The 24,912-nt window shown below is 43.5% G+C and overlaps 2 protein-coding genes and 1 non-coding gene across 6 annotated transcripts in view; all 3 read left to right on the top strand.

Annotated features, from left to right (window-relative positions):
- Positions 1 to 24,250, top strand: part of LOC121486282 (zinc finger protein with KRAB and SCAN domains 1-like) — a 47,102-nt gene extending 22,852 nt beyond the window's left edge. For 2 of the 4 annotated variants that reach the window (XM_041747148.1, XM_041747147.1), the window contains 3 exons: positions 1,800 to 1,932; positions 22,853 to 23,368; positions 23,611 to 24,249. In XM_041747148.1, coding sequence (XP_041603082.1) covers positions 22,943 to 23,368; positions 23,611 to 23,844 — 660 coding nt within the window. In that variant the 5' untranslated portion in view covers positions 1,800 to 1,932; positions 22,853 to 22,942 and the 3' untranslated portion in view covers positions 23,845 to 24,249. Of the gene's footprint in view, positions 1 to 1,799; positions 1,933 to 12,344; positions 12,837 to 22,852; positions 23,369 to 23,610 lie in introns of those variants that run through there. The other 2 variants (XM_041747146.1, XM_041747149.1) reach the window with 2 other exon arrangements.
- LOC121488504 lies at positions 19,365 to 19,469 on the top strand. Its single transcript, XR_005987123.1, has one exon. It is a non-coding gene; the product is annotated as a U6 spliceosomal RNA (small nuclear RNA).
- Positions 24,251 to 24,483: 233 nt separating the features above from the next.
- Positions 24,484 to 24,912, top strand: part of LOC121487068 (speedy protein E4-like) — a 5,184-nt gene continuing 4,755 nt past the window's right edge. The window contains exon 1 of the mRNA XM_041748517.1: positions 24,484 to 24,609. Coding sequence (XP_041604451.1) covers positions 24,484 to 24,609 — 126 coding nt within the window. The remainder of the gene's footprint in view (positions 24,610 to 24,912) is intronic.

Genomic DNA, 24,912 nt, shown 5'->3' with positions numbered 1-24,912 from the left:
TTGCCAGGAGGGCCTGGCTGGCTCAGTCAGTAGATCATGCGACTCAATCTTGGAGTCAAGCTTGAGCCTCCATTGGGTTTAGAGATTACTTTTAAAAAAAATAAGTTTAAGGGGCGCCTGGGTGGCTCAGTGGTTGAGCATCTGTTTGGCTCAGGGCATGATCCCAGGGTCCTGGGATTGAGTCCTGTATCGGGCTCTCTGCAGGGAGCCTGCTGTCTCCCTCTGCCTATGTCTCTGCTTCTGTCTGTGCATCTCTCATGAATAAATAAGTAAAATCTTTTTTTTAAGTTTAAAAAATAATTTATAAAGCATTGTCATATCCACCATTCCACATGATCCTCAAGACAACAGAGTGGATAACTGTGGCCCAAATCATCCCTCTCTTACAGATAAGGAGTGGAAACTTTGAGAGGTCAAGTTGCTTACACAAAACCACACACCCAGTAAGAGGCAGAGGCCAAGTGACTATAGTTTGCGTGCTCTTTTTTCATGGAGTGCCCCCTGCTCCCCACTTGGCTGGGAAGTACAGAGAATGCATTCCTAAATTTAAGTGGCTCCCGAGAGATAGCATTGCATCTCAGGAACATGGTGGAAGCTATGCTGATGAACTTCAGGGGGACTAAGCGGGGACCATGGGTCTGTCCCTGGGTACTTTGATAGGGCATTTTCTGGGTGCCAGATGAGTGAGAGCCTGAGAACCAACTGCGTGAAACTGTGTGTAACATACACACTCCACTGGCGAGATCACGGAGGCAAGGATGCAAGTTACAAAATCACTTACAATTACAGAAATATAATTGTACAATTGCAAGTTCCTTCCTCTGTGTTGTCTTGGGCTGTGGCTCCCTGCGTTCAAACCTGCTCATATCCACCTGAAGCCACTACCTGGCTCCTTCTTGCTACTTCTTCCTACTTCCTAGGAACCCACTACTTCTTCCTAGCTCTTTATCCTCCCTTTGATAACCCCAGACACCAAACCACCCAAGTGGACGTCCTGCCAGCTTCCTCCCTTTCTCTCTTCATCTCTGTCCCTTAAGTCCAGCTCAATCCAATTTGCTGTGACTCATATGACTTATTCATTTTCCTCAGCTCTGTGCCCTCCACCCTTAGCCCAGCCCCTGCACCTGACTCAGGCCCCCAGCCTCACCACCTGGTCTTTTCTTCCCCACACTGTCACATCCTGACCCTCCTCTCTTCCTGCCAATCTATCCTTCAGTAGCTACCTTTCTAGAATGACTAATGTGTTCCTGAGTTTTGCAGCTTGCAAAGCACTCTTTTTCATACATACATGCCGACATATATTCAAACAGAGTCAGTGTCACATTCCAAAGTTAGCTCCTCCTCCTCACCGGATCTCCATTGGTCTCCTGCCTAAACTACCAAAACTGTTCAGTTTTCTTTTTGTCTTTGCATTCAATGCATCCAACTCTGCTTGCTGTCATTCCTTCAACCAACCTGCCTTTCATTACTTTCTTGATAAAATGCTGTTTATAAGCTTTCAAGTATCTTCCTAATGCAAAGTCCTCACTTCCCTCCCTCCCAAAATTCTTTTTTTTTTTAAGATTTTATTCATTCATCCATGAGAGACACACACAGAGAGAGAGAGAGAGGCAGAGGGAGAAGCAGGCTCCATGCAAGGAGCCCGACGTGGGACTCAATCCCAGGACTCGATACTGGGACTCCAGGATCATGCCCTGGGCCAAAGGCAGGCACCAAACCACTGAACCACCCAGGGATCCCCACCCAAAATTCTAATTAGCCCTCTCTTGTATCCCTCTTTATTCTTTTTTGACATTCAGTGCCAGTCATCAAGTGTTAAAATCAGACTGTGACTCCAGGAACCAGAAGCTTTTACGGATCATGTGCCCATGAAAGCTGCCTGGATGTGTCTCCACACCCACATGTGCTTTATGCTGCAAGCTCCCTTAAATGGTGAGTCTTCCTTTACAGACTATTCTGAGGTTTAGAGGAAGCTCTGGGGTTGGTTCAGCGGCCTTCCAGGTTCTGGCCCAACTCTAAGATGCATCTCCATGCCATGTATCTCTCTCCTTTGACATTTTCTCTATACCAAAGGCAATTTGGGGGAAGCGCTGTTATGAATGACTCTTGGTTTGCCTGTGATTGACACTGATGATTAAAGAAGTATTGTGTCCTAAGGTTGAGTCCCAGAATTTCAAAGAGGCTCATGCAAAATTTGCATACGACTTGGGCAAATGAAGGCCAGACCTGGGAACATAGCCCAAGAGTATCACTATCTTCTTCACTTTGGTTCTTAAAGGGTGAAGAAGGCTACCCTGTCCTGGTTGGATGCCTGCCAGAGCCACTGGAGTTGTATGGAGCTCTCCTGTATCCCTGCCACCTCTATGTGCTGTAGATAGAGGCTACCCTGTCACTGACATACAGGCAGAAAGAGCTGGTAGATGGGCCTACACATGCAGCCTAAGCCCAAGAGTCATTCAACAGTCCAGAGCCCTAAACTCATCTTATGTTCCACGTGAGGGAGTCCAAAAATATAAGCATGATAACAATGGCATTACTAGCCACATAGTTCAGAGTGTCCCAGGCACTATGCCAGTGGCTTTACATGAATCAATTCAACTAAAACCTCATCACAGCCTGATGGTGTAGATGCTGTTATAATCTCAGTTTTACAGAGAAATTGAGGCCCCAAGAGGTTGTGTAACTAAGCTAAGAGTACACAGTACAGACAAATTAGAACCAAGGCCATCAGAATACTACTGTGACCTTCTAGAGTGACCTTCTACTGGGAAGCCCTGGACGGTTTGGTTCCCTGATATGAATGGGCCTACAAATGAGGGAACAGCTTGCCTGCAGAATAATTGCCAGTGGTCTCAGCTGAGCAGAACCAAGGTGGACTTGACTTTCTCCTCCCTCTGGGTCACCTTGTTATGGTCTAACCACTGTGTTAAGCATAAGACTAAGAATCCCTATGTTTAAAATTTAAAAACTAACTCCAAAAGATATCTGCTCCCCCATGTTCATTGTAGTATTATTTACAATAACCAACACATGCAAATAACCTAAGTGTCCATTGATGGATGAGTGGATAAAGGAAATGTGAGATACATACATATACAGATAGATAGATAGATAGATAGATAGATAGATAGATAGATAGATAGACAGACACAATGGAATACTATGTCACCATAAAAAAGAATGAAATCTTGCCATTGGGGACAACATGGATGAACCTCAAGGGCATTATGTTAAGCGAAATAAGTCAGACAGGGAAAGACAAACAGCATATGTATGATCTCACTTATATGTGGAATCTAGGAGGGAAAAATCTCATAAATACAGAGAACAGACTGGTGGTTGCCAGAGGGGGGTTGAGCAAAATGGGTAAAAGAGGTCAAAGGTACAAACTTCGAGTTATAAAATAAGTAAGTCATGTGGCAGGGGGATCCTGGGTGGTTCAGTCCTTTGAGCAACCGACTCTTGATTTTGGCTAACATCATGAGCTTGACCTCAGGGTCATGGGATGGAGCCCTGTGTCAGGCTCCACGTTCAGCATGGAGTCTATTTGGGATTTGTGCTCCTTCTCCCTCTGCCCCTCCCCCCACACATGCAGGTGCTTTCTCTCTCTCTAAAATAAATGAACTAGGGATGCCTGGGTGGCTCAGCAGTTGAGCCTCTGCCTTTGGCTCAGGGAGTGATCCTGGAGTCCCAGGATTGAGTCCTACATCGGGCTCCCTACATGGAGCCTGCTTCTTCTGCCTGTGTCTCTGCCTCTCTCTCTCTCTCTCTCTCTGTGTGTGGGTGTGTGTGTGTGTGCGTGTCTCTCATGAATAAATAAATAAAATCTTTAAAAAATAAAATAAATGAATTAATTAAAAAATAAATAAGTCATGGGAATGTGATATACAGCATGGCAACTACAATTAATAGCACTGTACTGCATATTTGAAAGCTGCTGAGAGAGTAGATCTTAAACATTCTCATCACAAGAAAAGAATTTTGTAACTATGGTGATAGATGTTATCTAAACTTATTGGTGTGATCATTTTACAATATATATCGAATCATTATGTTGTACACCTGAAACTAATATAATATTATATGTCAATTGTATCTCAACTTTTTAAAATTACTTAAGGACAAGGGTGCCTGGCCAGCTAAATCAGTAGAGCATATGACCCTTGGTCTTGGGGTTGTTAGTTTGAACCCCACATTGGGTGCAGAGATTACTTAAAGATAAAATCTAGGGGCACCTGGTTGGCTCAGTCGGTTAAGCTTCTGCCTTGAGCTTAGGTCATGATACTGGGGTCTTGGGATGGAGTCCTGCATCCGGCTCTCTGCTCAGCAGGTAGTCTGCTTCTCCCTCTGCCTCTGCCCCTCCCCCTGCTTGTGAGCTGTCTCTCTCTTTCTCTCTCTGTCAAACAAATAAATAAAATCTTTAAAAAATAAAAATAAAATAATTGAGGTCACCGGGTGGGCCCTAATCCAATAGGCTGGGGTTCTTAAAAGAAGAGGAGATTAAGACACAGACACCCAGAGGGAAGGCCACGTGAAAGCACATGGACAGGAAAGAGAAGATAGCCAACTAAAAGCCAAGGAAAGAGGCCTCAGAATGAACCAGCCCTGCTGACACCTTGATTTTGGATTTCTAGCCTCCAGACCTAAGACCATACATGTCCATAGTTGAAGCTGCTCAGTCCATGGTATTATGTGATGGCAGCCCCAGCCAGCCAACACAGTCTCCTTCCAAGGCTCCCATTTCAAACTAAGCCGACCTTGCTCTTTTGCCAGAACCCTAGCTTCCATTGCTCCTTCCCTGTGTTACTAATCTTTGTCTCCCTGTACTCTGGCTTGTTTGGGTGCCCAGAAAGCAAAGCCCTGTACCCAGGTGACCTGATCATTGCAGAAGAAAGCATATCTCTCACTTCATGTTTGGATTCTGTGCTGCTGTCCATGGAACCCAAGATTTGTTCAATTGTTATCGAACCCACACTCTTGGCTCACTTGGAGTTTACAGTCCATGAGGCACTCCAGGCCTTGCTCACCACTGTTGCTGTCAAAAGCCTTATCTTCCACGTCCAGTACTTTTCTACTTATTTTTTCCAGATTGATGTTCCATCTTGGATGGTGGCCACAGGGATGTTTTGTAGACTTTTCCATCTGCATGCAGAACATTTGGCCCTATTACATTTTAACTCACCCATCCCTTGCTTGGGATGTGCGTGGGTGAAGGGACAGGGGTTCCTTTCATCCTCTGACATACAAGTTAACACTGTTAGCTTAGGGTCAGGCATAAATCTAACTTTCTGGCACTAATGTTCCCATATATAACATTGATAAAACAGGAAATAGATCATATAAAGCACATATAAGAGGATCCTGTTGAACAGGAAATGGGAGAGAACCCAGCAGTAGCTGGCTCTGGAGAGTGCATTCAAAGTTGCTGTGCATTTGTTAATATAATTTGGGTCCTGTCATTCAACCAACTGAAAAGTCCATCCAACTCTGCCCTCACCTGCTTCCATCCAATTAGCAAGTGCTTGTTGAGGGCTTGTCCCCCTGGAATAAGAGCCATAAACACACTATCTTCTTTATAAAGCAGTATCTCCAGGTATTTGTCCTTTGTACTCTGCTTGAGCTTCTTCATTCCAATGTTTCAAGATGATCAAGCCTGTTTTACTCCAGCCACACCATCTATACTTTTTCAGACTTGCAAGTCTTAAATATATATCCTCCTAGACTTCCACTTCTGGCCATATGGCAGCCAACATAAACAGAGAAACCCTCGCCATATAGCACACTGAAAAAATGATGGCTTCCGTGCAAAAAGCGTCTTCTACTTACTCATGAATGACCAGGTGGGAGAGTAAGGAAATTCCTCGGAGGCTGGAAATGAGAAGGAAACAGTAATCCAGGGACATAAGCACACCCCACAGAGACTTTTCTCTGGAGTATCTGCTTATCTCTGGTGCCTACAATATGGGTTTAAACAGGCCATACTTGACAGGTAGACAGGGACAGGAGACAAAGCCAGGGACTGAGCCCTCTCCCTAAAGCTAGGAACCTCAAAGGACAACACTGAAAGGTGAATAAGAGTAAACCCACACCAAAGAAAACCATGGGGATATATGGATATTTGTGTCTTAGAAAATCCCTAAACACAGACCGCCCTGATCAAAGGTTTGGTGCCTGAAATCACACTATCCAAGTGACCCAAAAGATCTCTAGCTGCATTTTTAAGAGTTTATTTTTAGGGGTGTCCAGGTGGCTCAGTCAGTTAATTATCTGATTTCAGCTCCAGTCATGATCTCAGGATCTTAGGATGGAACCCTGTGTTGGGCTCCATGCTCAGCGGGTGTCAGCTGGTCCCTTTCCTTCTACCACTCCCCCTACTCGTTCTCTCTCTCTCTCTCTCTCTCTCTCTCTCTCTCCCTCTCTCTCTCTCAAATAAATAAAATCTTTTGTAAAAATAGTTTATTTTTAAGTAATCTACACACCAAGGGACGCCTGGGTGGCTCAGCAGTTTGGCGTTTGCCTTTGGCCCAGGGCGTGATTCCGAAGTCCTGGGATTGAGTCCTGCATCCGGCTCCCTGTGTGGAGCCTGCTTCTCCATCTGCCTATGTCTCTGCCTCTCTCTCTCTCTCTCTCCTGAATAAATAAAATCTTTTTAAAAAGTAATCTACACACCCAACGTGGGGCTCGAACTCACAACCCTGAGATCAAGAGTTGCATTCTCCACCAATGAGCTAGCCAGGCAGCCCTCTAGCTCAATTTAGTTTATAGTGACCCCAACATATTAAAGTTTCTGGGCACAAGACTGAATCAAACAGATTCTCACTATAAACCCAGCGCTCACCCTGAGGAACTCACAACAAGAAATCACTAGACACTTGAGGGAACACCCCCCAAGAGCCCTAGTGCCTGATGTCGGCAGCACATTCCGGGATGCATGCTTTCTGTATTAACCCACACCAGTTTGCACAGGAGTCAGCCTCAGGAGCCCACAGTTTCTGGAGTGCCCTTCAGAAACTTTTATTTGTTCAGGGCAACCTGCCAAGCCGAAAGTACAGTGTTTCTTTGTAATAGTAAATCATTACATTTAGTGATACTTTGAATTCTTTCAAAACTCGACTGGAAACTAGTGTGTGGATGTCACCTGATCTCATTAGCTGAGCTTGTTCCCTGATAGGTGTAGAACCCTGGGGGCACCAGCACAATTTCATGTAGACTCCCTATTTGTGGGGCCAGCAATCTCATTTCTTGAAATCTATCCTTAGGAAATAACCAGAGATGCCTTTAATGACCATGTGCAAAGATGTGTTGCTTTTGCCATAGTGCCGCTGCAAAAGCATCATCTTTGGTTATTGTTTCTTTCCCCCATCCTAATGTAAATGCCATAATTTCTTTTTCTAGTCAAGATGATGGTAAAAAGAACAATAACCGTTAATTGAGCATTCACCCTGTGCCAAGTGCTTTGCTATGCACTTTATGCATATTTAATCATTTAATTCCCACAGAGGCATTATGAGGTCAGCATCACCATTATCAGCTACCAGTTATTATCAATAATTATCAATTATTATAATTATAAGTTATTCACTCTCATCATTTTATAAAATGGAAAAAATGGAAAGCTTAGAGAGATTATTAAAAAGCCTCAAACAGGGATCCCTGGGTGGCGCAGCGGTTTGGCGCCTGCCTTTGGCCCAGGGCGCGATCCTGGAGACCCGGGATCGAATCCCACGTCGGGCTCCCGGTGCATGGAGCCTGCTTCTCCCTCTGCCTGTGTCTCTGCCTCTCTCTCTCTCTCTGTATGACTATCAAAAATAAATAATTAAAAAAAAAAGAAAGAAAAAAAAATAAAAAAATAAAAAAATAAAAAGCCTCAAACATGGAACATCTGAGTGGTTTGATCCTTTAAGCATCTGGCTCTTGGTTTGATCTCAGGATTATGAGACTGAGCCACATGTCAGGCTCCCCGCTCAGTGCGGAGTCTGCTTGAGAATCTTTCTCTCCTTCTGCCCCTTCCCCCCTGCTCTCTCTCTCTCTCCTTCTCTCTAAATAATAATAATAATAATAATAATAATAATAATAATAAATAAATCTTAAAAACGGACGTCTGGGTGGCTCAGCAGTTGAACATCTGCCTTCAGTTAATCTGTGATCAAGTCCTGCATCAGGCTCCCTGTGAGAAGCCTGCTTCTCCCTCTGCCTGTGTCTCTGCCTCTCTGTCTTTCATGAATAAATAAATAAATCTTTAAAAAACTAAATCTTAAAAAAAAAAAGCCCCCAAACATAACCTGTTAATGGTGGAGCTGAGATCTGAACTCAGCTCTTTTTTACTCTAATTTTTTTTGCCTGGAATAAGTACATTATGCCTGGTACCTGGTGAAGCTGAAGAGGATTTCACCAGTTTCTGAAGTCATCCAATGGAATTAGCAGTATCGCAGAGAAGAGCGCCCTAGATATTTCAGTTTCTTTTCCAGCAGTACCGAATCTGCTGGTCAGTACTAAAATCTCTGCCTCTTCTGCCCCAAGGAGCTCAGCTGTCCTATTTTTTCCCTGCTGGCTGCTTTTACTCAGGCTCTCACCTTCCATACAGCTTACATATTCTATATTCCAGGTTATGAATAATCGTAAGTCTTGGCCAATCATGGTAATCCCATCCTCTATGCTCTGATTGTTCTTGGCATGGATATGTGATGCTCTTATAGCTGAAGAGTTGTGAAAGTCTGCTGGGATGGAATGGGGCAGAATTATGAGATTTTCCTTGCTTTTAAAAGGGCATACAAGGCCAAAGACAGCCTAGTCTTCCTTACATCTTTACATCTCAATCCTTTCTGGTTTCCAGGAAAAGTTTTCTGTATCTTTGGGAAAGAGGAAGGATGTTGTTGAATAAGATTCACCAACCTGCCTCCACCCCTCCCCTCATCACACACACCTGACAGGTGCTTCTGGAAGGTTTCTTTCAGTGAAACATGCATCCCCACAGCATCAACCAGTATTTGAGTAGCATCTATCAAAAGCATCTGTGGGAATTTGGGAGTGGGGTGGGGGTGGGGCAGATTGTATATACATGAAGAGTAGTCAACACTTAATGGAATAAAATTTCCAAGGGACTGTTAAGATCCTAGAAGAAAGGGGAAGAGGGGAAGTTTCTGGACAAAGCAGAGGTCTTCAAGTGAGGATAAGCCTTGGAAAGCTGGCCCAGGATAAATTCCTGATGGTTGAGATGGCTGAAAATGTTAAATATTCACCTTGAGTTGATTCCAGATGGCATTTTTATAATCTCCCTTATTTATTCAGAAATTGAGGGATTAAATCTACTGTGAACAACAATTTTATGTGTTATGGACCTTTCATAGGTCTGGAAACTGAAGAAGATGCCATTCCAAACCAGAGATCCCAGAGTAGACAACGACAGGCAGTGGCACTTTGAGGCAGGAGGAGAAGTGGCAACACAGCTGACTGTGGAGCAGGCTTGAGACAAACCCCTTTTCTGCTAGCAGAGAGTACCCTGCAGAAGACAGATCCCACAGAACCCTTCATTCTGCCCTCGGAAACCTGCAACCAGGCCAGAGAAGTGTGTTTATGTGGCTTTGGGTTTATGCACCCTTTAACTTTGTATTTTGGTGACCCATGCCTTGGTCTAGTGTCCCCTATCAGACTTCTTGAAAAATTCTTGAAGACTAGCTCAGTGTCACTTTTGTATCCTCCAAAATCAAGCATACTCCCTGATACATAATAGGTGATAAATGGTTAAATTGAATAAAGAAATAAATTCTACTATAACTCTTATGTGACCCAATAAATTAAGCATGATCAACAGAAGGACATTTGCCATCCTTCTGCTGTAAGTAACTTTGCTGCAAAACAAAGATAAGAATTAAACCTCTTTGGGGGAAAAATGTGGTAATAAATAAATTTTTAAAGTTCATATCTACTAACCCACTTGTAAGAATCCATCCTAATTAAATAATCCAAAAGACATTTGCACAAAAATCTTAATTTAAATATTTCTTCAACTGGCAAAACTTTGCAAGTATTCTATATGTCTAGAAATGGAGGCTTTTTTTTTTTTTAAGTAACTGCTTCACTCAGCGTGGGGCTTGAACCCGCAACCCAGAGATCAAGAGTCGCACACTCCACAGACTGAGCCAATAGCCAGTCAAGCACCCCTAGAAATAGAAGAATTCTTAAATAATGAATGGTACAGTTGTTTGATGGAATACTACCTAGCTATTTAAATGGTAATTATCTGTTTTGTGTAGCAAAATGTGAAATGTTAATGGTATGATATTAAGTGTTATTTTTTAAATTTTTTTGTATTTTTTTATTGGAGTTCGATTTACCAACATACAGCATATCACCCAGTGCTCATCCCGTCAAGTGCCCCGCTCAGTGCCCGTCACCCAATCACCCCATTCTCCCGCCCACCTCCCTTCCACCACCCCTTGTTCATTTCCCAGAGTTAGGAGTCTCTCATGTTCTGTCACCTTCATTGATATTTCCCACTCATTTTCTCTCCTTTCCCCTATAATTCCTTTCATTTTATATTCCCAGAATGAATTGAGACCATATGTTTGTCCTTTTCCGACTGACTTACTTCACTAAGCATAATACTCTCCAGTTCTATCGAGTGTTTTTATTTTTTTTTTAAGATTTTATTTATTTATTCATGAGAGATAGAGAGGCAGAGACACAGGCAGAGGAAGAAGCAGGCTCCATGCAGGGAGCCCGACATTGGACTTGATCCTGGGACTCCAGGATCACACGCTGGGCCAAAGGCAGACGCTCAACCGCTGAGCCACCCAGGCGTCCCTATCAAGTGTTTTTAAATAGTGCATGTGAAGGGTGCCTGGCTGGCTCAGTCAGTAGAGCATGTGATTCTTGATCTTGTAGTTATGAGTTCAAGGCCCATATTGGGCATAGAGATTACTTAATTAAAAAGATTTTTTTAAAACAGTACACATGTTTTCACATCAATCAGATTGGGATTTTCCAGGTAGTGTGAAACAAAGTTTGGCGCTTTTGTTGGCAAGGAATTTATTGTATGTATGCATTGACATCTGTGGCAAAGTCAAACAGTCTGAGCATAGAACGTTATGTGGGGCCTGAGGGTTACTCAGGTTATCACCTCATTCTGCTGTGGGTTCCAAGTACTAGATGCCACCTGTCTGTGAGTTCTGCCATGGGGTGCACCAGCCCCTCATTGTCTTTGTTTCCAAAGTTCAGTTTCTTTCTCTCCTCTAGCCTCTGTTTACTCGTGACTTTCATACTTCTATCACCTAATGGCTTCCACTTACTGATTTCTGCTTGTCCTGCCTTCTTTTTTAAGGTGTGCTACACTCACAGCATTTTAAAAAGATTATTTATTTTTTGTTTTTAGTAATCTCCACACCCAATGTGGGGCTTGAACTCATGACCCTGAGATCAAGAGTTGAGTGCTCTACAGATTAAGCCAGCCAGCGCCACTTGCCCTGCTTTTGGACTGTTTAAATGTGTCTCTCCCATTGAAACTCCCCAAGAAAGAGAATCCAATGGTTTAGTTCCTTACTGTTCCATTAGAGTTCTCAAGCCAGGCCACCTCCGTAGTTACGCAGGTCAGGATATATGTAAGCTGTGCTTGCATCATATGCCCAAACCCAATCCATTCAACTCTGGTCTGAAAAGTGGTCACACAACATAAATGTGGCAGGTATTTCGGGCATACCAGCCACCTATCCAATACAACTAGTTTTGAACTATGTTTAAAATAATAAACAAGATAAGGCATATATATGAAAGTGGAGAGGAAAGAGATAAGTGAAAGCCATCACAGACTTGGTTAGGGTGGAGGGATTACAAGTGATTATTTTTCTCCACTTTGCAATTTTCATTTAATGATATTGTAATTGCTTTTTAGTTTTCAAGGTTTTTGTTGTTGTTGTTTTAAGTAATAGGAGTCATGCAACCACTACTAAGTTCAGTCTCTCTCATGAACTTGACTTGGAACATAGAGCAAAGTTACAACCATTAAAGCCAGGTCACCCTTGCAAAGAAAGTGGAGCAAGGTTGACTTTCCCAGGTAAAAGTGAAAGCCAGAATTGTTGTAGGTTGTGAAAGCACCCTGGGGGCAAAAGTGTCTGTAATTACTCTGAAAACGTTCAAGCTGTTATAATAGCATACGCCACACGGGCAAAACTAGACTCCTATAACGACTTTGGTTGTGGAAATCCGTCCTTTGTCCCCAGGCCAAAGATTTGGAAACACCGCGCACTCAATTGGCCGACATCTCTAGGACCAGAGAGAAGCTACCAGGGCAGTTTTGTGAAACCAGCCACCTCTGGCTTCATTTTGATCTTCCTGTTTATACACCCTTGTTTCAGTTGCTCTGCCACAGACATGCAATTACTAAGAATCATTATTGCTTGATAATCACTATAATTACTGGATGGAAAGGACAGGGGAAATCGAATTATCCTATGGATTGGTGTGTGAGCCGGGCAGCCTGTTTGTGTCTGGGACGCTTGAACCCCGCCTCCCGCCCGTCCCCAGCATTAACTCCCCGCGCAAAAGCCCGGAGCGGTAACCTGGAGGCTGGAAGCTTGAGCATCCAGAACACGAACGAGCCAGGTCCAGCTATCCAGGCACCGAGATGCAAAATCCTCCAGCGCTCCTAGAGGGGACCCGGAAGCGCAGCGTAGTCCCGGAAGGCGAGGTGCTGACACACTTCCGGCCTTTGTGACTCGTTGTGTCTGTGTCGAGGCGTCGGGAGGGCCTAGGTTCGTGTGCAGCGCCCTTCGGCCGGCCTGAGCCCCAGAGTCAGCTCCCCTTTCTCGCCCAGCGCCCCCAGGCCGCTCTCGGGGCTCACGGTGAGACCTGGGGCCGTCCTCTGGGGAGGGCGGGCGGGGCCGCAGGGTGTGTGCGTGAGGGTGGGCTCTGCAGCTGCGGCCCCGGGGTCCCCTCCTGGCGGTCCGGGCGGAGTGTGGAGAGAGCTCCAAGCCCCTGTCCGTCCCCAGGCCCGGCGGTTGGAAGCGCCGTCCCCTGGGAGACGTCCCGACCCGCCCCCGGATCCAGGCGGGGAGGGGGCGAGGATCTGGTGGCCGGGGGTGCACGGAGCCCTGGGGACAAGCCGTCTGCGGGCCCCTTCCGGAGCCCTCGCCTGCAGTGTCGTCATCGTCGTTTGACGTTTCTGAGAACCGGGTTCGTGAGCGAGCCGACCCCTGTCTGATTTTACTGCCCTCCTTTCGTCGCCATTTGCTTTGATTCCAGTGAGATTTTTTTTTTTTTTCTTTCCGGGGTCCTTCAGGACCTCGAGGTGAAAAAATGCGGAAGGCCGAGTAGTGGACACGTTTCGAGGTGCCGCTTACGTGTTTCCAAATCACCTGCTTCTCGCCCCACCCCCCATCCCCACCCCCAAGCGGTGATTAAAGAGTATTTGAAGCTTAGAGTGGATAAAGACGTGATTCGGAACTAGTAGAGGTTTTAGACATCCCACTGTGTCTTTCCGCCTTGCGGAATATTTTGAAGACTTTAAAAATGATCTTTCCGGAAGATTAGGTGGATTCTCCTCCACCCCCAGTTCTGGGTCGTTACTCTGCTTGTCTTAGAGTGGATGAAGAGTGAAGGGAGTTTTTGGAAATTGCACCAGGCCATTAGGAGACTGAGTGACCTTGGATGATACAGGACTCTTCTCCAGCTCTCAGTTTTGTCATCTTTAAATAAAATGAACTCGATTTTCTCAAAAGGCCCTTCCAGCTTTGAAATGATTTGATTTAGTCAAGGTAATTAAGAAATCCAGCTACAGTTTAGCCTGACACTAGGGAGGGCCCCTCCCCTCCCTTTCCTGCAGGGCCTCCAATACACAATAAGATACTTTCATTATAGAGAGTGCTGTTACATGGCCTGGGACCAAAGAAAGCATTTATTGTACAGGCCAGTGCTAGGCCGATTTGTGGTGGTTAGTAAATACTTGTTGAATCGAATTGTGAGGAATTCATTGTAACCAGATAAACGAAGTACTGTTAGTATATATGCTGGCCAACTGTGGAGAAATAGCTTACCTTACATAGGGAACCATAATGATAATTTGCCCCAGAATGTATCTCCAAGTTTGTATTGTCTCTGAGTTACTGTGCAAGATCAGGCAGTTTTCACCAGTGTGAAAGTACAAACAGGGAAGCTGGCTATGTAATACAGATAGTCTTTTGCTGATTCTCTACTTGATCTGAACGTTTAATTTTTTTTTCTATCTTTATATTACACCTAAGTACAGGTGAGTGGTATGTTAAACTTTACCTTTTCATTTTGAGGTAGTTTTGGGTATTCTTTGGGTAGCTAGCTGTCTTTCAAAGGAAGCTTTTTCGTATTTAAAAAAACTGGGGGCCACCTGGGTGACTTAGTTGGTTAAGCATCTGCCTTGGGCTCTGGTCATGATCCTGGGGTCCTGGGATCGAGCCCCCTGTGTTGGGCTCCCTGCTCAGTAGGGAACCTGCTTCTCCCTCTCCCTCTGCTGCTCCCCCTGCTTGTGCTCTCTCACATTCTCTTCTCAAATGAATAAATAAAATCTTTAAAAAAAAATTAAAGCTCTGTTAAAAAATCAGGAAGGGGGTGCGGTTTGTTTAAACTTTCAAGACTAGGGATCCCTGGGTGGCGCAGCGGTTTGGCGCCTGCCTTTGGCCCAGGGCGTGATCCTGGAGACCCGGGATCGAATCCCACGTCGGGCTCCCTGTGCACGGAGCCTGCTTCTCCCTCTGCCTGTGTCTCTGCCTCTCTCTCTCTCTGTGACTATCATAAATAAATAAAAATTAAAAAAAAATTAAAAAAAAAATAAACTTTCAAGACTAGGGCAGCCTCAGTGGCTCAGCGGTTTAGCGCCGCCTTTGGCCCAGGGCATGATCCTGGAGACCCGGGATCGAGTCCCACGTCCGGCTCCCTGCATGGAGCCTGCTTCTCACTCTGCCTCTCTCTCTCTCTCTCTCTCTCTCTCTCATGAATAAATAAATAAAAATTAAAAGATAAATAATAAAATAAACTTTCAAGACTATGCCCTGGAAAAGATACTGGCCTGTTTGGAAAATAGCCTTTGGAATAAATTGAGCTGGTAACTACAAGCCCTTTTTGTAAGAAAATCGTTGGTATTTATCCTCGCTGAGAACCAGTTGCTGGGGGTAATCTTATCTAAATCGGATAGGGTGTCAGAATGTTTTTCAGCCCAGAAAGGACCCCAGAGGTAGTTTTTTACTTCCCTCCCCCATGTGACAGATAAGGGCCAGAGAGGTTGAATGACTCACTTGGGGATGTGTAACTTATTTGTGGGAGATGAGAATGTAGGTATTCCAACCTATGCTGCTTTCAGGATTACAGGAATTCTCCTGTTGCTTAGTCTTTTAAGCAGGCTGAAAATTGTAAAGCACAGTTCTCTTACCGTTTTCTGAAAAAAATTAAAGCACCTCTCTAGTGCCTACTAAATGCCAGACACTGTTTTAATTGTCTTATATATGTTAACTCATGTAATCCTCACAATAATTCTGTGAGGAAAATGTTTTTTCTCCCCATTTGCACAAATGCAGAGAGAGAGATTGACCTGCCTAAAATTATCGACCGGAAAGTGGTGGTACAGCTTATTGAGATACCCCAGGTAGCCCCTGGAGCTAATTTGAGGGCAGTATTGAGTGCTGTATAAGTGGGGGGAAAAATAAATAAATAACACTGTAAATTTAATCAAGTATTTCTTAACAACTAATATTTGCAAGGAATCATACTAAGTGGTCTAAGAGGTGCAAAGGAGCATACCCTGGGGTGCCTGGCTGGCTCAGTTGGTGGAGTGGGGGACTCTTGATCTTAGGGTGGTGGGTTTGAGCCCCACTTTGGGCATAGTGCTCACTTTAAGAAAAAAGAAACAAAGTATACCCTTAGCAGTCCAGTTGAGGAAGAAGGAATGAAAAACTAAATCACAGAGAAAGAAATATTGTAAGAACTTCCATGGCAGATGATTGGTAGAGAGCATTTGGGCCAGAACTTTAGAGAGAGGAGAAAAGATTGTTTGCTGAGATCATCTGAGAAACCTAAAATAAAACCCAGCCCTTCCATTGCTGTTGTGACTTTTCTCTTTACCAAAGTAGGAGCAGAAATGTTGAGAGATGGGGGAAGAGAGGATGTGCCTGTGCTCTCATCTCTGTCCTTTTGGATCTCACTTCCTCCTCAGTCTCTTCGTATGGAGTCCTACTGACCTAAGAAGTATCCCACTCTTTTTTTGCAAGCAAGCTCTGCACCTGTTGTGGGGCTTGAACTCTCAAAACCGCAATATCAAGAGTTGCATGCTCCCCCGACTAAGCCAGCAAGGTTTCCCCGAAAGTATCCCACTCTAAAACTCTTGCCTATGCAGGATACAGATCAAAATTCCTTTCCTTCCTGTATTCTCCTTAGTATAGCCGAGACACGATAAAATTTTCATAAAAATAAAGATTTCTGATGCTAAGGTAGTTTCTGCACCAGTCCTGCTCAGTTAATGGACTGTTGGATGGTCCCCTCTGGTTAGATTTGAGATGATTCCTACTTGGATCTCCTGCTGTGTCTCCTTAGCTACACAGCTCTCTGGTGAAAATAGCGGATGGCAGATAAGGCCCATTCCCGGGTGGTCATCCTTCACAGGCACTTTCCTAGGCCCTTCTCTTAAAAAGAATCTTTATGTCCACAGAAGCTCTTCCTTAATCCATGTGTGGGACAGAATGAGCTCAGTATGATGGCTATGGCTTGAATTGAGGGGACCCACAGACTGAATTTCAAATCCTGGCTCTAGCATTTAATTGCCATGTGACCTTGGGTGTGTTATTTTAAGGTCAGTGAACCTTAATTTTGTCATTGTAAAGGGAGATGAGAATTGTAGCTACTACCTGCTAAGATTGTTACATGAAAGACCTAGATGGTGCTTTCCATGCATCTGAGTGAATGTTCTTGAACAGCGATGAGGGGTGAGATGCATTTTAGCTAAACTCTGAAGGATAAGTAGGATTTGAAAGGGCAGAGAAGGGCAGCCCCGGTGGCTCAGTGGTTTAGCCCCGCCTTCAGCCCAGGGCGTGATCCTGGAGGCCCTGGATTGAGTCCCGCATCAGGCTTCCTGCATGGAGCCTGCTTCTCCTGCTGCCTCTGTCTCTGCCTCTCTCTGTGTGTGTGTCTCTCATGAATAAATAAATAAAATCTCAAAAAAGGTTGGGGGGGGGGGGGAGGGCAGAGAAGACTAGGAGAGGAGATCCCAGACATAGACTGTGAGGTGAGAAAGGGATGGTGATCAGGATCCAAGGCATATTTAGGAGATACTCATTTTGTGGATAGAAAAGACTCACAGGAGAGTGGAACAAATCAATGATGAGGGGAAACTGGAACCAGGTACTACAGGGTGGTGTCTGGAAAGCCACAGAGTTTTTGTAAAAATAATCTGAGAGTAACATAGGACATGAAGTAGCGGGGAGGGGAGTGAAGAGAGAAAGCCAAATTTGATTCTCCCTGCTTGGAGACTGAATCCATATAAGGAGAGAGGAATCCAGGAAGGTGAGACTTGGGGCTTTAGTGATTGAGGTATTTGTAGAATATCTGATCGCTAATTACCACTAAAAGGAAATAAGTGGCAGGGAGAGTGGTGATATTTTGAGTAGTTCTTATTTCTTCTGAGTTTAATGGAATTAAGCTGCCAGGCTCTCTAGTTGATAAGTTCAAAGAAGACTCTCTTTGAGGAGCTTAGCATTTAGTTGGGAGGTGATAGGAACTGCAAGCCAAATAAGGATAATGTAAGGAGAATACATGTAGCATAAACAGGAACAAAGAAAGATTGAGGATGTTCAAAAGAGAAAGATCTCTTAGTTAACTTGGAATATGAGGAGACCTTTTACATCCTGAAGAGTAAGTAAAAATTTGATCAACAAAGTTGATATGGTGGGAAATTGTTCACAGCAAAGGCTTGAAGATGGACAGTTACATCCTGTGTGTAGGGAACATGAATGGCCACATAGACTGAAATATGGGGGATCATTACTAAGAAACGTAGTGGGAGATAAGACTGGAAAAGTAGAGTAGGCACTCAACTGGCAGATACCAAGGATTCACTGATGCTAATTGAGGGGAAGGAAGGAATGGCCAGAAGCATTCTTGGGCAGTACTGCACTGGCCTCAGTTTGTTGCTCTAATTGGACTGGGGAGAGATGGCAGCTGGAGAAACTGCAGGACCCTGTCACAAGTTTAGGTGGGAGATCTGGAGCCTGAATTAAGGGTGGTGGAAAGTAATTGTGGGAGGTGCAGCAGGAAAAGGTGATCTTTTGACTTTTCAGAATGCAATTAAAGGGGGCACCTGGGTGGCTCAGTTGGTGGCTCAGGCTCAGGCTCAGGTTCAGGCTCAGGTCTTGATCCCGGAATTCTGTGATTGAGCCCTGCATAGGACTCCCTGCTCAGCGGGGAGCCTGCTTCACCCTCTCCCCTGCTTGGGCATGCTCTCTGTCCTCTCTCTCTTTCTCTTTCAAATAAATAAAATCTTAAAAAAAAAAAAAAACAATGCAATTTAAAAAACTTAAGGCTCATAGGAATTATTTAGCCTCCAGTTGGGAAGAAGCTAGCCAAAGGAGTGATTTCTCAGACTGCCACTTCACTTCCTCCTCTGCTGGAGGAAGCTTTCCTTTGGAGGTCTTGGCTACTCTGATACCCCAGCTCCAGGGGTGCCTTTTGCTAGAAGCCGCCTTGTAGACACATCAGTTACTTCTCTAGCTCCTCTAGCGCTGATGCTGAAAGCTTCTTAGAACGGTTGGCACATTCTGCTTTGTACTATAATTATTTGTGTAAAAATAGGAATCAGGCTTTTCTCATCTTTGTATTCCCCTTAGTCTAGGAGGACGCTTTGCACATTGTAGATCTAGAGAGGTGTTTAGGAAATTGAATAATTGGAGCTGTAAGGACTTCACTAAAGCTGCTCTGAAGTTGAAAAACAGATACATTTACTGCAGCAAGGAAGGCGGCTTCAAAATGGGTCTGTAGGAAATCAACAGGAAAGGCTGGAGAATGGGTTTGCATTGGATTTTTTAAGGACAAAGAAAGTAAGCTAGAAAAACTAATCCTGTGATAAATCTCAGTTTATTTATTTATTTATTTATTTATTTATTTTTAAATTTTTTTTTAATTTATTTATTATAGTCACAGAGAGAGAGAGAGAGAGAGGCAGAGACACAGGCGGAGGGAGAAGCAGGCTCCATGCACCGGGAGCCCGATGTGGGATTCAATCCCGGGTCTCCAGGATCGCGCCCTGGGCCAAAGGCAGGCGCCAAACCACTGCGCCACCCAGGGATCCCCATATTTATTTATTTTTTTTAAATCTCAGTTTAAAATCATAGTCTTCACCATTAAAACAGTCATCTCCAGTGCTCGCTTCGGCAGCACATACACTAAAATCACTGATACAGAAAAGATTAGCATGAGCCCTGCACAAGGATGACATGCAAATTTGTAAAGGATTTCATTAAAACCAAAACCAAGGGATCCCTGGGTGGCGCAGCGGTTTGGCGCCTGCCTTTGGCCCAGGGCGCAATCCTGGAGATCCGGGATCGAATCCCACGTCAGGCTCCCGGTGCATTGAGCCTGCTTCTCCCTCTGCCTGTGTCTCTGCCTCTCTCTCACTGTATTCCTATCATAAAAAATAAATAAATAAATAAATAAATAAATAACCAAAACAGTCATCTCCCAAGCCTTTTTTTTTTTTTAAAGATTTTATTTATTTATTCATGAGAGAGAGAGAGAGAGAGAGAGAGAGAGAGAGGCAGAGACACAGGCAGAGAGAGAAGCAGGCTCCATGCAGGGAGCCCGACGTGGGACTCCATCCCGGGACTCCAGGATAATGCCCTGGGCCGAAGGCAGGCACTCAGCCGCTGAGCCACCCAGGTGTCCCTCCCAAGCCTTTTTTTGGATACATATTCCCATCTGTAAAAATTATTTATAAAAATTGTGTATGTGTACTATTATCCGAGAGTATTTTTTTTAGCCACCCGCTACCCAAGGGTTTTGTATAATAAAACAAAAAATACATTAAATTATGCTTTTGAAAAATAATTTTTGTACTTTAAATGTATGTGATCCCTTTTCCACCAGAATTACTAACACTCTTTTAATGAGAACCATGTAATTAAAAATGCTTTTTGTTAGTTTAAAAATTCCTGGCTTTAGGGGTGCTTAAGTGTTTCCTTTGGTTAAGCACCTGCCTTTGTTTTGGCTCAGGTCATGATCTCAGGGTCCTGGGATCGAGCCTGCATCTGGCTTCCTGCTCAGTCACCAGGAGTCTGCTTCTCCTCCCTCTGCCTCTCCAGCTCATGTGCGTGTGTGCTCTCATTCCCAAATAAATAAAATCTTATAAAAAAAATAAATAAAATTCCTGGCTTTGGATGGTACAGTAGCTGGATGCTCTGTCTCTGAAACTTGAATTTGATGGTTTTGAATTGAAAAAGATCCCTCACAAAGATTTGTCAATTCGGGTAGAAGAAACACATTGTCAGCTCCGCTTACTAACTCATGATTGTTCCTATCTTCCATGTTAAATTTTTGTTACTGAAATTCAGCTTAGTACACTAGTTTTTCTATACCCTTAGATTTTCTATATCCTTAAATCATCTGTTTCTATACCCTTAAATCACCTGTTTTTAAAAACTAATCAAAAGGTGAGATGCTTGGCTGGCTCAGTCAGTAGAGCATGATTTTATGGGTTGTGAGTTCAAGCCCCATGTTGGGCATAGAGCCTACTAATAGAGCCTATTAGTTTTAAAAAAGCTAATCAAAAGGTATTTTGTGTTTTTAAAAAACAGACTTACAAGACCCATAAAACTTCATTTGGAAGATATTAAGCAGTATTTTTTTTAACATGTAGATGATAAAATTTTTCCAGGATACTTAATATCAGTTTTTAACAGTTAAAATTATATAACAGTGGAGACTGTTTCCCAGCATACAATTTTTTTCCCAGCATAATAATTTTTCTGCACTATTTTTTTAAAAAACAGCTATTTTGTCACTTATTGGTTGACCTCTTGTTTGATTTAGATTGACATTGGTTTTTACGTACTAATCTGGGTAAGACCTTGCTTTAGATAGAACTTTATCTATGCCATTTGTTTTTGCATGTGTATTTGTACCATTAGTATTTCTTCAAATTGTAGTTTCTCTGCCAGGGTCTAAGCTGCTTGTCTTTTTCTTTTCTTTTGAGCTAGAATTGAAGTAATAATACGTTAGTTTCAGGTATACAACATAGTGATTCGCTATTTGGACAAAATGATCACCACAGTAAATCTATTTAATGTCTGTCACCACAGGGGCACCTGGGTGGCTCAGTGGTTAAGTGTCTGCCTTGGCTCAGATGGTGATCCCAGGGTCCTGGGATCGATTCTTGCATCAAGTTCTCCGCAGGGAGCCTGCTTCTCCGTTAGCCTGTGTCTCTGCCTCTCTCTGTGTGTCTCGAATAAATAAATCTTAAAAAAAAAAAAAAAAATCTGTCACCAGTTAACAAATTTTCTTTTTCTTGCGATGAGAATTTTTAAGATGGCTTAGCAACTTTCAAATGTGCAATACAGTATTCTTAACGCTAGTCACCACGTTGTACATTATATTCTTATGGCTTATTTATTTTAGACCTGAAAGTCTTACAATTGACCTCCTTCATGCCTGGCTCCTATGCTTGTCTCTTTTATGAAGGCAAGATTCATTCAAGCTAGATAAAATAATCCATTATTCCACATAACTGGTCTCAGATAAACCGAGAAATATCACAATACCTAAAAGTGAGCAAGTGAAATGAGGGTACTTTGGCAGCTCTCTGTGTGAGGGAGAGAGGCCCCCACTTTTCCCTTGGGATGTACCCTGTGACATGTGACAGTTCAGCACTTAACAAGGGGAGGGTGTGATGTCAATTTGCAACATGCCATCTGTAAAATGGTACTAGCGGTTGTGCCTCCTTGCTAGGGCTATTGTGGAAGGCAATAAAATAATGCATGTACTGCCTGAAGCCTGGTGCTTGGCACCCTGCTAAATGACACTGTGCTTTCACTGGGCTGAGTGCTATAAAAGCATGGTGTCCTAACCTCCTAACCTGCTGTCCTCCTGGAGATTAGGTATTCAGATTCAAGCAGATACCCTGAGATGGAATTGGCTTATTGGAGATTTTTCTCCGCAAACCTTTTTTTTTTTTTTTTAATGATTTTATGTGTTTATTTGAGAGACAGAGACAGCACAAGCAGGGTGAGGGGCAGAGAGAAAAGGGCAAGCAGACTCCCTGCTGAGCTGGGAGCCCCACTCAGGGCTAGATCCCAAGACCCTGAGATCATGACCTGAGCCTAAGTCAGATGCTTAACTGAGACACCCCATAAGATTTTACTTTTAAGCAATCTACACCCAATATGGGGCTCAAACTCACAACCCCAAGATCAAGAGTGTCATTTGCTCTACTGATCAAAGTAGCCAGGCACACCTCTGCAAACCCTCTTTCTTTCTTTTTTTTTTTTTTAAAGACAAACCCAATTCTTTTTTTTTTTTTTCTTTAGATGTTATTTATTTATTCATGATAGAGAGAGAGAGAGAATGGCAGAGACAGGCAGAGGGAGAAGCAGGCTCCATGCAGGGAGTCCGATGCCAGACTCGATCCCGAGACTGCAGGATCACACCCTGGGCCAAAGGCAGGGGCTAAACTGCTGAGCCACCCAGGGATCCCCATGCAAACCTAATATGTAAAGTGACAGTGAAAACAGTACACCCCTGGAGGCTTTTTCTTTTGCCATTCGAAGGTTGTGTTCAGTGCCTTTGCAGCCTTATGTGAAGGGGTAACACAGGTCACTTTTCATAAAAACTCTAATAATCTTGTTTCCTGCATCAGGAACAGTACCGAAACATATCCACAAACATCTCCTAGGACAGGAAGGAGAGCACAGACCCTGTTTGGATCAAGCCCACCGCCTAAGCCTGAATGATGACTGCGGAGTCAAGGGAAGCCACAGGTCTGTCCCCCCAGGCTGCCCCGGAGAAGGACGGGATTGTGATCGTGAAGGTAGAGGAGGAAGACGAGGAAGACCATATGTGGGGGCAGGATTCCAGCCTACAGGAGACGCCGCCTCCTGACCCAGAGATTTTCCGCCAGCGTTTCAGGCACTTCTGTTACCAGAACACTTTTGGGCCTCGAGAGGCTCTGAGTAGACTGAAAGAACTCTGTCACCAGTGGCTACGACCAGAGATCAACACCAAGGAGCAGATCCTGGAGCTGCTGGTACTGGAGCAGTTCCTTTCCATCCTGCCCAAGGAGCTCCAAGTCTGGCTGCAGGAATACCGTCCCGATAGTGGGGAGGAGGCTGTGACCCTTCTAGAAGATTTGGAGCTTGATTTATCAGGACAGCAGGTAAGAAGAAGTGTGAAACCTATTGTGTGTAAGCATCACATGGGCTTTAAGCCTGGAGCAAACAGCAAGTTACAATTTAGAGCTGGCACCAGTAGTATTTATACTGATTACTCTTTCTGCTTTGCTCAGATGCTAAAAGGCGTTCTGGCCCTACATCCACTGGTCTACTTACCATCTTTTTGTTTGTTTAAAGTCCAATTGAAAAAATGATTTACCTGCAAGCCCACTCTATTTGTCCTCAGGTCCCAGGTCAAGTTCATGGACCTGAGATGCTCGCAAGGGGGATGGTGCCTCTGGATCCAGTGCAGGAGTCCTCGAGCTTTGACCTTCATCATGAGGCCACCCGGTCCCATTTCAAGCATTCATCTCGGAAACCTCGTCTCTTACAGTCACGCGGTAAGAAGCAAAGTTTCATGTGGGGAAAAGCAAACTATTCGAGATGGGAGTGCACTCTCTGTGTTGCTGGGGGTCTGTAATTAAAAAAAAGAAAGAAAAAAAAAAAAGCATGCTTCTTTTTTATCATTACACACTACTGTCATTATTAATTAAATATTGTGGAAAATCTAACTTATAGGCCAACCTCAGGAGTTGATGTTACTGAGAAGGTAAATGAAATTAATTTGGGAGGACATTACATTATTCTTGGAATTGTTAGCATTTTGGATGTGCAGCAGATTTTTTTTCTTTTTTTTTTTTTTTTACAGGAAAGTACTAGGAAGAAGTTATATATTTCCAGCCTGGGTTTTGAAACACTCTGGTTAATGTCATAAATTGCCTTTAAAAAAGGATCATTTTTAAAATTTATTTTATTTAAAATGTATAAAAGTATTGTATAACCTTTTTTTCTAGTTTTCAGAATTTCAAACAGTGGGAAAAGGATGGAAAAATATTTTTTTTTTAATTTGAGAAACATGAGGGGAAAAATCATTTCAGGGTCATCTATATAAAAGTCCGTTTAATTTTTTTTCTTTTGAGGTAAATATTAACAATATATTTAATCCAATTTAAAAATCAAAGTAGGTGCATAGAATATCATTAAAAACAACATATTAAAAGTCAAGTTGTTGAAGAAGAGTTGATAAAGGCACGTTTCTTAACCAATGTGTTAATTAGTGATGACATTTAAGGCCAGGAATATTAGAGCTTCAGAAAATATTCTCTTCTGTGCATTTTGGAGGAATCTGCAAATCAGTGCATCCACTACTGTCCTTCCAGTCCCAATCATCTCCTATGCAGGGTTTGTGAGGTCTCTCCACACTCCTTCCACAAGGGGGAAATCAGAAAATTGAAGAGGATATTTTTAGTTTTAAGTGCCAAATTAGAGTTTGCCTTTGCCAGAGTAGCAGTTTTAGAGACCCTGTCACAAACAGTTGATACTTGTAAATAGTTCTCCTTGGAATTCAGCTGTATGCTTTTATTCTCAGATCCCTCTTGGCGCTACTCCTTTTCCAGAGTCTTTCCTAGTTCTTGGAAGTTTAAAATGCTGGATACTTGATCTTTTTGTACATTTTGCTTTAGCTTATAACTGTATGGTCTGAAATAGT

Source organism: Vulpes lagopus, chromosome 3, assembly GCF_018345385.1.
Source record: "Vulpes lagopus strain Blue_001 chromosome 3, ASM1834538v1, whole genome shotgun sequence".
NCBI lineage: Eukaryota > Metazoa > Chordata > Mammalia > Carnivora > Canidae > Vulpes > Vulpes lagopus.
This window is presented reverse-complemented; position numbering and strand designations above follow the sequence as displayed.